The following is a 14,115-nucleotide window of genomic DNA, read 5'->3' on the forward strand; positions in this document are numbered from 1 at the left end:
TATCTTTCAGAAACAGTGATATACACAGAAATTTGCCTCTTTCAGAAAGATTTTTATCAGAACTAATGGTATACACATTCTTAAACATGTATCTTTCAGAAACAGTGGTATACACATGGAACAGGTCTACCTGTATACACATTCTGAAACTTGTCCCTCTCACAACCAGTGGTATACACATTCTGAAACTTGTCCCTTTCAGAACCAGAAGTATACACATTCTGAAACTTGTCCCTTTCAGAACCAGAAGTGTACACATTCTGAAACTTGTCCCTCTCAGAACCAGTGGTATACACATTCTGAAACTTGTCCCTTTCAGAACCAGAAGTATACACATTCTGAAACTTGTCCCTCTCACAACCAGTGGTATACACATTCTGAAACTTGTCCCTCTCACAACCAGTGGTATACACATTCTGAAACTTGTCCCTTTCAGAACCAGTGGTATACACATTCTGAAACTGGTCCCTTTCAGAACCAGAAGTATACACATTCTGAAACTTGTCCCTCTCAGAACCAGTGGTATACACATTCTGAAACTGGTCTTTTTCAGAAGCAGGTGTACAAACATTCTGCAACTGTTGTGAAACCAAAATTTGTAGTCCTGTTTGGCGCCATATAACCTATACTGTGTTGGTGCGCCGTAAAACCCAAATAAATAAATAAAGTTCTCTGTCAAACCCTATTGTGTACATGCTCTTAAACTTTGCCAGAAACAGTGTTATACAGATTCTGGTTCGAGCCGTAAATTTGGCCAGGTCGTAAATATTTGGCCACCCATTTTAAAGCTTTTTTTCAAGCCAGTTACTGGAGAACACATCTATGTCATCACAAGCATTTGCGTTAGCAACAAAGTTGGCAAAAAAAATCAAGTTAAGGTGAGTAGAAAAAACGTTGTCCTTCCCTAAAATTATGTATTCTAAATAGCAAATATTTTGTCTCGCGGGTCGCTTGACGTCATTGCAAGCGCTCGTTTATTCTGAGGCCCGGCAAGGGTTAATTCAAATCTAAACTTTATAACACGAAAAGAACATGCGCTAACTAGCATAAAACATATTTAAACCAAGTAAATGATTATATTGTCCCTCAACGCCATTGAATTTCCATGTCTACGCTGTTTTTTCACTTTAACATCATTTCCTTTCTAATTATCCGTTTTGGGGCTGTAATACGTTTATGTTTGCCACGGAATGCGCATATATAAAAGGGTGTTATAACAGCATGTGAGCGCGTGAATCTCTCTTATAACACGCATTTAGTCTCCAGTTAAAACGCAACCCCGGAAAAGTAACAAGAACAGCAGTTTTATGCTAGAATGTGTAATAAAAAGTAACGTTAAAATTAAACTACGTCATGCTGGTGTGAGGAGAATGACAGGTGCTTTTAAATCTCTGTTGGCAAATATTTCCCACGTGGTATGCTATTGAAAAGTGATTGCAGTTTATTAAAAAAGGAATGAGTTTGGCTGTAACATTGATTTATTTTAATAAGTGGCCGAATATTTACAACCTCTAGCGGGTAAAATGTGGAGTCAAAACCTGTCCATTATTTTAAGCGCAGTGTTACTGTTTACCATACTATAAACGGTGGTTAATGATAACAAACAATGTTGCTTGTATTAAAGCATATATGGTAAAAGTTTTGTACAAATCTGTTGTATAAAGAAAGAAATATTTATGAAAAGCCGGAAAAAGTGGCTGAATTTACGACTCGAACCAGTACACAATTTGAAACTGGTCTCTTTCAGAAACAGTGGTATACACTGAAACTGGTCTCTTTCATGAACAGTGGAATGCCCATTTTTAAAGTGATCTCTGTCAGAACCATTGGAATAAACATTCTGAAACAGTTGTCTTTCGGAAACAGTGCTATATACATTCTGAAACAGGTCTCTCATGGAATCAGTGATATACACATTATGAAACTGGTCTACCTGTATACATAGTCAGAAACTGGTCTCTCTCAAACCAGTGGAATATACATTCTTAAACTGGTCCCTTTCAGAAACAGTGTTATATGCATTCCAAAATAGGTCTCTGTCAGAAACAACTGTATATACATTCTGAATCTCTCTCCTCCCTTACAGAAGAAAAAGGCCTGCTGCGTACTCTTGCTGTGTACATACAGCGTATATGATGCGTACATGATGTGTACTGAAATCAAGGGCTTTAAATAGTACGCAGGATATACACCACACATACACCGATAGTACGTTTGTAGTACACTTTTGACATGCAAATGAGCTCTGCCGCGTACATGCTGTGGACTACATAGTACACATGATGTACGCTGGAAGAATTTAGTATGCGGGAAATAGTACGCAGCATGTACGCGGCACATACACTTTTCACATGCAAATGAGCCTGCGGTGTACTACCCCTGCGGCGTACATGCTGTGTACTCCTGGCCCGAGTCTTGCGGCGTACATGCTGTGTACTCCTGCTGCATACATGCTGTGTACTCTTGTGGCGAAACTGCTGTGATAATGTAAATTCCTTACCCCACCAACTTTTGTATGCAAATGCTGATCATTTGGACAGAAAAAAAAACAGAAAAAAAGATAAGTGACATGCATCAATAAGTATTTACCCTTACCAAAATAATGTAGATTGATGTTATCAAATAAATTAGTATGCTTTTCTTCATCCACTTTTCAATGAAATAAATCAATTTTTGTAGCATGTAATTTGGTAAACATTTGAAGAAAATGGCGTAACTGCATCAAGGGGAAACAACTTTAATGCAACTAAATATAAGTGTTATGATTTATTATAGATGATGTGTGCGTAGTATGTATTTATTTTGATTAAAATCCATCTGAGAACAATCTAGGACTGGAATTATATAAGCATTTATACACTTTTAAGTCCGTAAAAAGTAGCGCACCAAAAAATTTTGTATTGATTTTTTCCAATGGGGCGAGCGCAATTAGTCAAAAACGTTCTGAAAATATAGGAGCGGCAAATCCGATGAACAACTTTTTAATTTGGTGAGGCCTTAATGAGTTAACATAATGAGCATTAAAGCCTTTATAAAACATGATAGAATGGTGTTTTGCTTAAGAGTATTCAAATAACAGTGAGAGCTATTAATTCTTCTCATTCGGGCGCTGTTGAGGCATTATCTTGGTAATTATTTCATGTATTACAAAATGTAATACAACGAAGTTCAAATAAGGCTTTTCAATTATCCAAGTTAGAAAGCTCCAGGATTAATTTAAAATGAAAAAGAATATATTTTTGCACTGCATGCAAGGTGCAGCTCAGAAATCACTAAGATGTAAGCTTCAAAAATGAACATTGCAAATAGTTTGGCAAATTTTCATTGTTCAGAATACTGGTAATCTGAACTATTCTATGCTATTAAGATAAAAGTTACTCGGAAATCAAGTTCTTGCTTCCAAAAAAAAAAAAAAAATGTACAAATCCTTCCTGCATGAAGTGTACTTCAGACTTTTACCTAAAAAAATTCAAAGTATAAACACCAAAAGAAAATGAACAAGTCCCTCCCGCGTATATGAAGTTTACTTCAGACTTTAACTTATAAAAAAAAAGATTTAAGTATAAATGCCAAATTAAATTGTACAAGTCTTTCCCGCGTATATGAAGTGTTCTGCACAAATTTCAAAGTATCTGCGGTGTACATGCAGTGTACTATTTTCTTGTACAAGTCCCTCCTGCGTACATGCAGTGTACTCCTTAAATTTTCAGAGTCTGTGCTGCGTACTTGAAGTGTACTAGTGACTTCCTGCGTACATGCTGTGTACTCGTCGAAATAGTACGCGGCATGCGGTGTATGTAAAATGTACTCCTCTGGCGTACTACTGTGTTCGCGGCATATACACAGCAAATACGCAGCATGTACGCCACAGAGGCTTGCTTCTGTAAGGGCTGCTCTCTCACAGATCCATATATAATTAGCATGTTAAGGTGTTAAAACTTAATTTGTAGTGAATAAGTGTAAAATATGAAAGTTAACTTATAATTCACTCTGTTAGACTGGTGCCCTGGTGGCCAGCAGCCAAAGTCTGGGACTGATAAGTGTGAAGAATGTGGACTTGGTAAATTCAAACCTGATGGTGACACGGGACCATGCAGAAAATGTGATACGTTACATTACCAGGATGAAACCGGAAAAACAAGTTGTAAACCCTGTACACCAACAGGGTTTCATACAATGAATGAAGGTTCAACACAAGCATCAGACTGTTCTGCAGGTAATTGACCAAAATTGTTGTTTTTATACCCAGTCACTATATTGAGAGGAGGTATTATATAACTTTTCTGATCCTCTGTGCATTATGAATACTTCCCGACAATTACTGTTTAATTACAGAAGGAAAATAAATTTAATGAGCAGTGAACTGTTTTGACCTTTTTTTTTGTGAAATTTTATAAATTGTTTACATGAAAATGTTGCAGTTATGCTAACTAAAATGTCCTGACAGTTTTATTACAAGCCATTAAAATGAAATTTTGAACAATACTTGTACTGAATTTACAATGATAAAATATTTCTACAATGGAAAATACTGAACAAAATATTTTTTAAAGATGAATTTCAAGTTACTGGATATATTCTTTTTATCACCCCTTGGAAATTTAGAATACTATATGCTATGAATTGTATTAGTTCTTGTTGAAAGAGAATCTAAGGAAAAACTTGTTTTAGGGAATAGGCATTAAAAAATAATTCTTAAATTTTTGCCGAAGCATTAACTTTGAAAGCATTGCTTAAAAGAATTTAACCTTTAGCCTGCTAAATTCCTAAAATGGACTGGTCCATCATTCAGTTTGGGCAGTACCATTTAGTATTTAAAGGGGTGTTCACTGAAAATTTATCGACTGAATAGCGAACAGTGCAGACCATGATTAGCCTGCACGGATGTGCAGGCTAATGTTGGTCTGCACTGGTCGCAAAGGCAGATTAACTCGTTGCCAGCAGGCTGAAGGTTAAAGGAACTTTACACTTGTTGAAAGGAAGGTCAAAAGGGGCTGATGATGTTTACATTAAACAGTAATGATGATATATCTTCACAATCTGCTTTAACCTTTGCCATGCTAAATTTACAAAATGGACCGGTCTATCATTCAATTTGGGCAGTACCATTTATTATTCCAAGGGGCGTTCACCGAAAATTTACTGACTGAATAGCGACCAGAGCAGACCGCATGATCAGCCTGCATGGATGTGCAGTCTGATCTTGGTGTGCACTGGTCGCAAAGGCAGAAAAATTTCCTGCCAGCAGGCTAAGGGTTAAGTAAGTTGCTGTGAATGAGTTTGTAATGCCACTTGAAAACAATGAAAATTTTCTCACCTAGATTTCAAGGGAAAGGGTCTAGATGCTTCTTTATTTATATGCACTTGGACCTCTTTTCTTCCTTACCTCTAAAAATGCACTTCCAGGTAAAAATATTTGTTTCAGTCATAAGCATATCATTAAATGAAACATGTTTGTAAGTGTAAGTATTTGTTGTCAAGTTGGAGAGAAAATCTTGCAGAAAAATTTCTCATTGCAAGAAGATGTTTAGATCTGTAAACATAATGATTTATTATACCCCCACAAAACGAAGTTTTGGGGGAGTATATAGGAGTGAGCTTGGCGGTCGGTCGGTCTGTTGGTTTTTGTGGTTTCCGGATGATAACTCATGAAAGCCTTGACTGATTTGAATAATTTTTGGTACACAGGTGTAACATCAGAAAATACAGGTCAAGTTCGAATTTGGGGTCAATAGGTCAAGGTCACAGTGACCCTGAACAGTTAAACGGTTTCTGGATGATAACTTTAGAACGCTTGGACCTATGATCATATATTTTGGTACACAGGTGTAACATGAAATACAGGTCAAGTTCGACTTTGGGGTCTGTAGGTCAAAGATCAAGGTCACAGTGACTTGGAACAGTTAAGTGGTTTCTGGATAATAACTTGAAAACACTTGGGCCTAGGATCATAATTTTTGGTACACAGATGTAACATCATGAAATGCAGGTCAAGTTCGACTTTGAGGTCTGTAGGTCAAAGGTCAAGGTCACAGTGACTCGGAACAGTTAAAACGGTTTCAAGATGATAACTTGAGAATGCTTGGGTCTAAGATCTTAAATTTTTGTACACATTTGTAACATGATTATTATTATTATTATTATTATTATTATACCAGATTTATATAGCGCCCTTTTCATGATAAACACTTCAAAGGCGCTTTACAGCAACTGCAGCCACAGAGGGCGCGAAATCATCCTCTACTAGTACAGACACAGAGTGATCTGACCAGAGGGACAGAGTGAGATAAAGCCCCCAGAACAGACAGAGAGAACTTTTCAGATACAGACGTGTCCGGCTAACTTAGCCTAGCTTTTTTCAAATAGACAGTCTGGTTCTTTAACGTGCCCTGTGTATAGCACCAAATACACACGAAGCCGTCTTTCCTGGGAAGAACCAGTACAGGCCTCTAGTTAGGTGGGAGACACTCGAGAGCATCTCAGAAATTTCCAGTGCCTGGACCGGGATTTGAACCCCGGACCTCTGGATTGACAGTCAAGCATGTTACCACGTGTAGACCAACTGCCCACCTATATGATAAAATACAGGTCGTGTTCGACTTTGAGGTTAGTAGGTCAAAGGTCAAGGTCACAATAACACGAAACAGTTAAACGGTTTCTGGATGATAACTTGAGAATGTTTGGGTCTAGGATCATGAAAATTTATAGCGAGGTTGGTTATGACCAGCAGATGACCCCTAATGATTTTGAGGTCAGCAGGTCACAGGTCAAGGTCACAGTGACCTGGAACACTTAAACGGTTTTTGGACAACAACTTCACAATGCTTGGGACTAGGATCACGAAATTTAATAGGGAGGTTGGTCATGACCAGCAGATGATATTTTGGGTTCCAAAGGTCAAAGGTCATTTAAATCTTTTCCAGACAATAACTTGAGAATGCTTGGGCCAAGGATCATGAAACTTTATATGGAGGTTAAACATGACCAGCAGATGACCTCTATTGATTTTGAGGACAGTAGGTCAAAGGTCAAGCAAGTTCAGCTTTGACTTTGGCTTAGTTCTGTGACAAGGCCATATTGTGGGGGTATAATGCGTAACTCCTGTGACAACTCTAGTTTGTGTTTTGTGGGCACTTGCACTCAGTACTTATATACAGGTAAGTAGTACTTATATACAGTATTTACCTGTGTGTTTCAGCAGTAAGAATATTCTTCAGAAATAAAGACTTTGAAACATTTAAAATTGAAGGCCCTCTTTTATATGAGAATGAAAAAGAAGTTTAAGTCAGATTGGTTTAATATGGTAGGAAGGTATGGATAACTTTATACTTATTGTTTACAAAAGAATGGTGTGACCCTGGACAATCAATGATTAATGGATTAAAGAAGCCTGGACAAACAAAGAAGATGTGTTCAGATTGTGGTTATGGCAAGTACAGGACGAAGATGGATATTGGATGTCAAAATTGTTCTAGTGGTATTACTTACTCCTTAACTGCGAAAAGTCCAAATGAATGTAAAGGTAAAGTAAAGTTTATTCCATGTAAATTCTATTATATATCTTTTATATTTTTAGCTCACCTGAGCACAAAGTGCTCAAAGGTGAGCTTTTGTGATCACCCTGTGTCCGTCGTCCATCCGTCGGCAACAATTTGACTGTTAACACTCTAGAGGTCACAATTTTGGCCCGTTCTTAATGAAACTTGGTCAGAATGTTACCCTCAATAAGATCTTGGACGAGTTTGATATTGGGTCATCTGGGATCAAAAACTAGGTCACCAGGTCAAATCAAAGGTAAAGCTTGTTAACACTCTAGAGGTCACATTTTTGGCCCAATCTTAATGAAACTTGGTCAGAATGTTACCCTTAATAAAATCTTAGACGAGTTTGATATTGGGTCATCTGGGGTAAAAAACTAAGTCACCAGGTCAGATCAAAGGAAAAGCTTGTTAACACTTTTGAGGTCACATTTTTGGCCCAGTCTTAATGAAACTTGGTCAGAATGTTACCCTCAATAAAATCTTGGACGAATCCGATATTGGGTCATCTAGGATTAAAAACTAGGTCACCAGGTCAAATCAAAGGAAAAACTTGTTAACACTCTAGAGGTCACATTTTTGGCCCAATCTTAATGAAACTTGGTCAGAATGTTACCCTCAATAAAATCTTGGACGAGTTTGATATTGGGTCATCTGGGGTAAAAAACTAGGTCACCAGGTCAAATCAAAGGAAAAGCTTGTTAACACTCTAGACGTCACAATTTTGACCCAATCTTAATGAAACTTGGTCAGAGTGTTATCCTCAATAAAGTCTTGGACAAGTTTGATATTGGGTCATCTGGAGTCAAAAACTAGGTCACCAGGTCAAATCAAAGGAAAAGTTTGTTAACACTGTAGAAGCCACATTTATGACTATATCTTCATGAAACTTGGTCAGAATGTTAATATTGATGATCTTAAGATCCATTTTGAATCTGGATCATGTAGGCTTAAAAACTAGGTCACCCGGTCAAATCAAAGGAAATGCTAGTTTACACTGTAGAGGCCACATTTATGACCATATCTTAAAGAAACTTGGTCAAAATGTTAATCTTGATGATCTATAGGTCAAGTTCAAATCTGGGTCAGGTGGGGTCAAAAACTAGGTCATCGGGTCAAATCAAAGGAAAAAGTAGTTAACACTTTAGAGGCCACAGTTATGATCATATCTTAATGAAATTGGTCAGAATGTTAATCTTGATGATCTTTAGGTCAAGGTTATATCTGGGTCAGGTGGGCTCAAAAACTAGGTCACTAGGTCAAATCAAAGAAAAAGCTTGTTAACACTCTAGAGGCCACATTTATGACTTTATCTTCATGAAACTTAGTCAGAATGTTAAACTTTATGATCTTATGGTCAAGTTCAAATCTGGGTCAAGTCGGGTCAAAAACTAGGTCATGGGGTCAAATCAGGAGAATAGCTAGTTAACACTTTAGAGGCCACATGTATGACCATATCTTAATGAAACTTGGTCAGAATGTTAATCTTGATGATCTTTAGGTGAGTAGGTCAGTGATACGAAACATTCATCTATAGGTCAGAGACCACCAATTCAAAAAAGTACAGGGAACTTACTGGGAATTAGGTAAGTGTATACCTGGGAATAAGGTAACGTCTGTGCATTCTGATTGGTCAGTCATGTAAACAAACCCAGGAAGTGATTATTTTTTCAAAATTGATATTTTTTCACTGCATTTGCAGTATTTCATTATACATTTTGACAAAATTTGCTACATTTTATGTGTATTGAAAAAAGTTTTATCAAACGGATTTCTCCCGCCATGTCAATGATGTAAACAGGGGGTCATCTCATTCACACGAAAATTACTTAAATAAAGTATCACTATTCATATGTTTTTCGTCCGATATTTTGGTAGAACTAAGATAGTTCTTGAAAAACTTGTAATTAGATATACATATTTCGATGTATGGAAGGCCGTACACGCCATAATGTTACAATGTAAGTCTATGGGAAAACAATTGGTGGTCTCTAACCTGTATGTCTATAAAATTTGAAATTCTTCTCTGAAACTGCTTGCCCAATTTCAAAGTAATTTCATTACAGGCTTCCTTTAGTGACCCTTTGTCATTCTGTTTCATTCTGCACATCTATGCAGGCTGATCATGGTCTACACTGTTCGCTATTCATTCAGAAAATTTTCAGTAAACACCCCTTCGAATAATGAATGGTATTGTCCATATTAATGATGGACTATTATAGAAATTAGCAGGGTAAAGGTTAAGTAACTTATAGTAAGATCAAGTTTTGGATAGCATTTAGGGTTAATTGGCTAAATTTCAAGTTAGGAAAAGTGATTCAAGCCAAACTTCGGAGATAGGGAGCCAATAACAATAATAACAAGTTGGGATTGGCCAGTGAGGTCAAGGTCACTAAAAGAAATAGAAAAACTACCACCTGATCAGTTTAAGTGAATGAAAGTTAGCCCTTTGGCTGTAGGAAGCGTATATCGATACCAAGATATAGGATTACATTTCAGTAGGGCCAGTTAGGTCAAGGTCAAGGCCACTGTTACTAAAAATGGAGAGAAAAACTTCTCTTTGTTATTTTCTTGACAGATTGAATTTTTCCAACAGGATGGCTTTTATAAGCCCAGTTCAGAAGGGTATTACATCATATAAGTTAACATGGGGAAAAATTCAAGAGGTTATTTAAGTACTAATTTTCCCCTGATGATTACTAGTCAGCAATCTAGTTCAGAGAAGAAGGTGGGGAAACAGGAAGTATTTACATAATAAATTTGAAGTCATATTAAGAACTTCAGTCTAACCAGCATTAATTTGACCCTGATTATAATGGTTATGTTTAGGTACAACTGTTTGAATTCTGTAACTGAATTATCTAAACTTTGTATTTGTTTTTCAAGAGAGCTTTTAATTATAACTTGATGATAAAGTCATACTTCATATGAAACAAAAAAAATCACAAAAAAACCCATATATTTGTACATAATATGTAAATTGAAATTTTAATCAAACAATGAAAAGTTTGATAGTGTCCAGCTTTCTATAGAGGTTCATTTTAGTCAGTCCCTTCTGTGATTCCTACAAGCAGGTTGATCTGTATAAAAAGAAAGAAAACTTCATGCTGCTGATCGTAAAAAAAAAATGATATTGTCTGTTTCAGGTACTTGTCCAAAAGGTTCTTTCATCAATTTTTTTACTGAATCCTGTGATTTATGTGACATTGGTGAATACACAGAGGAGGACAATCGGTTTGAGTGTAAAAAGTGTAGAGATGGACTAAGGACACCAGGAAAAGGAGCAAGTAGTTCAGCTATGTGTAAAGAAAGTATGTACTTTCCCATATTTCTATAGAGTATCACTTGTATCATTAGGTAGTGTGGTAGTTCATCAGATGCACCTGTCAGTACTGGCAACTTACTTGTAACTAACTCACTGCTGAGATGCAAATTTGCATATTTACTGTACATGTAAAATAAGACAAACATTAGTTAAGGTTTCAGCTGCTAAATACAGGGGTCGTGGGTCAGAGCCTTATTCAGGACACAACTGTGCATTCTTATGTGACACCGGTACTGGTTTTTCCAGGAGGGGTCCAGAGAGTGGTTCATATAAACTTAAAGCTTTCATTACAATGAAGCTAAAATAGATAATAATATTATTTGTCTTCCTGAAGGCCTAAAGGCAGATTTGTTTTAAACCTGTAATAAATGTACAAAGACAAAATGTCAGACATTCTTATGAGTCTGAGATAAGGTCATGGTTACAAACAGCTGCAACAAAAAGATTTTCTAAACTCTTAGGCTTTGATGATTTGTGTATTTGAGCCATGCCATGAGAAAACCAACATAGTGGCTTTGCGACCAGCATGGATCCAGACCAACCTGCGCATCCACGCAGTCTGGTCAGGATCCATGCTGTTCACTTTAAAAGCCTATTGCAATTAAAAAACCGTTAGCGAACAGCATGGATCCTGACCAGACTGCGCGGATGCGTAGGCTGGTCTGGATCCATGCAGGTCGCAAAGCCACTAAGTTGGTTTTTCCATGGTGTGGCTCATTTTATTAGCTCTTTGGAACTTTGTTCAGGGTGAGCTATTAGCTCTAGGTGTTCGCTTTTTAGCTCAACTATTCATAGAAAAGTAGAGCAATTGGACTCACCTGTGCGTCCGTGTCGGCGTCCAGTTCTGCGTCGGCGTCTGCGTCCCAATTTGGTTAAGGTTTTGTATGTAAGCTGGTATCTCAGTAACCACTTGTGGGAATGGATTGAAAGTTCACATACTTATTTACTGTGATAAACTGACTTACATTGCACAGGTTCCATAACTCTATTTTGCTTTTTTACAAAATTATGCTCCTTTTTCGACTTTTGTATTAATTCAATTGAGAAGGCGGTTGAATAGTCGAGTGTTGCTGTCCTCCGACAGCTCTTGTTTAACATAGACTTATATAGGAATGATATGAAAAATCTTCTTGTCTTAACCTTCAACCGAAAGATCTTAGATATTGGCTTGTAGCATTGTTTAGTGGTCTTCTGCCAATTTTCTATTTTTAAAAGAACCTGGGTTGTAGCATTGTGCATTTGTCTTCTACCAACTTTGTTCAAATCATGCCTCTGGGCTTAAAACTCTCTCCAACCAGAGGCCACTTGTTTTACATAGGCTTACATAAGAAAATCTTTAAAAATCATGTTAACTGAGGAGCTTAGATATTTGGTATGTAGCATTTAATGTCCTTTACAAAGTTCATTTAGGTCTTGCCTCTTGGGTCAGAATTGGCCAAGCCCATTTTGGGTCACTTGTATCACAAAAACTTAAGAAACATGAGAAAAAACTTAAGAAGTTGTCTGTAACCTCAAGACCTAGAGCTTAGATAGTTGGCATGTAGCATTGTGCAGAGGTTCTCAATCACCAAAGCCATGTATCCATTTGAGTGTGGTGAGTGAAAAAGGACCTTCTTGTATTTTATAGATTGGTGCCCAGGTGGATTAACATTTGATGAAGGGCAACAGATCTGTGTGCCCTGTGGTTTTGGAAAGTACCGAAGGTTTAAGATGGATCCTAAATGTATAGAATGTCCAGAAGGGCTATCTACACTGACTAACACAGCTTCATTACCTGATGATTGTGTCAGTGGTGGTGGTAAGTAAATATGCATAGTATTTTTATTCCCCCTAGATACAAAGTATATGGAGAATGTATTGCAGTTATTTGTTTTCTTCAGTCCATTCATTCCCCCTCGTCCATCTGTGTGTTATGTGTGGCTGCTCCATATCTTCTTAACTGTATGAAATTTGCATCAGTTATTATCCTCATTGAGAAAATGTGGAGCATGCAGAACCAGGTCATAGGGTCAGTGTGCAGCATGCAGAACAAGGTCAAAGGGTCAGTGTGCAGCATGCAGAACAAGGTCAAAGGGTCAGTGTGCAGCATGCAGAACCAGGTCGTAGGGTCAGTGTGCAGCATGCAGAACCAGGTCATAGGGTCAGTGTGCAGCATGCAGAACAATGTCATAGGGTCAGTGTGCAGCATGCAGAACCAGGTCGTAGGGTCAGTGTGCAGCATGCAGAACCAGGTCATAGGGTCAGTGTGCAGCATGCAGAACCAGGTCATAGGGTCAGTGTGCAGCATGCAGAACCAGGTCACAGGGTCAGTGTGCAGCATGCAGAACCAGGTCATAGGGTCAGTGTGCAGCATGCAGAACCAGGTCACAGGGTCAGTGTGCAGCATGCAGAACCAGGTCATAGGGTCAGTGTGCAGCATGCAGAACAAGGTCACAGGGTCAGTGTGCAGCATGCAGAACCAGGTCACAGGGTCAGTGTGCAGCATGCAGAACCAGGTCAGAGGGTCAGTGTGCAGCATGCAGAACAAGGTCACATGGTCAGTGTGCAGCATGCAGAACAAGGTCAAAGGGTCAGTGTGCAGCATGCAGAACAAGGTCATAGGGTCAGTGTGCAGCATGCAGAACAAGGTCACAGGGTCAGTGTGCAGCATGCAGAACAAGGTCACAGGGTCCATGTGCAGCATGCAGAACTAGGTCACAGGGTCCAAAATGTGCAGCATGCAGAACCAGGTCACAGGGTCCAAAATGTGCAGCATGCAGAACCAGGTCACAGGGTCCAAAATGTGCAGCATGCAGAACCAGGTCACAGGGTCCAAAATATGCAGCATGCAGAACCAGGTCACAGGGTCAGTGTGCAGCATGCAGAACAAGGTCACAGGGTCAATGTGCAGCATGCAGAACAAGGTCACAGGGTCCATGTGCAGCATGCAGAACAAGGTCACAGGGTCAGTGTGCAGCATGCAGAACAAGGTCAAAGGGTCAGTGTGCAGCATGCAGAACCAGGTCACAAGATCCATTTGCAGCATGCAGAACAAGGTCACAAGGTCAGTGTGCAGCATGCAGAACAAGGTCATAGGGTCAGTGTACAGCATGCAGAACAAGGTCACAAGGTCAGTGTGCAGCATGCAGAACAAGGTCACAAGGTCAGTGTGCAGCATGCAGAACAAGGTCACAGGGTCCATGTGCAGCATGCAGAACAAGGTCACAGGGTCAGTGTGCAGCATGCAGAACAAGGTCATAGGGTCAGTGTGCA

The 14,115-nt window shown here is 38.6% G+C and overlaps 1 protein-coding gene across 1 annotated transcript in view; it reads left to right on the forward strand.

The window, feature by feature from the left end:
• LOC123562051 (proprotein convertase subtilisin/kexin type 5-like) overlaps positions 1-14,115 on the forward strand; it is a 110,262-nt gene that overhangs the window by 84,395 nt on the left and 11,752 nt on the right. The window contains exons 24-27 of the mRNA XM_053533205.1: positions 3,998-4,216; positions 7,346-7,522; positions 10,685-10,849; positions 12,491-12,661. Of these exons, the coding sequence (XP_053389180.1) occupies positions 3,998-4,216; positions 7,346-7,522; positions 10,685-10,849; positions 12,491-12,661 (732 nt within the window). The remainder of the gene's footprint in view (positions 1-3,997; positions 4,217-7,345; positions 7,523-10,684; positions 10,850-12,490; positions 12,662-14,115) is intronic.

This window comes from Mercenaria mercenaria, chromosome 2, assembly GCF_021730395.1.
Source record: "Mercenaria mercenaria strain notata chromosome 2, MADL_Memer_1, whole genome shotgun sequence".
Lineage (NCBI taxonomy): Eukaryota > Metazoa > Mollusca > Bivalvia > Venerida > Veneridae > Mercenaria > Mercenaria mercenaria.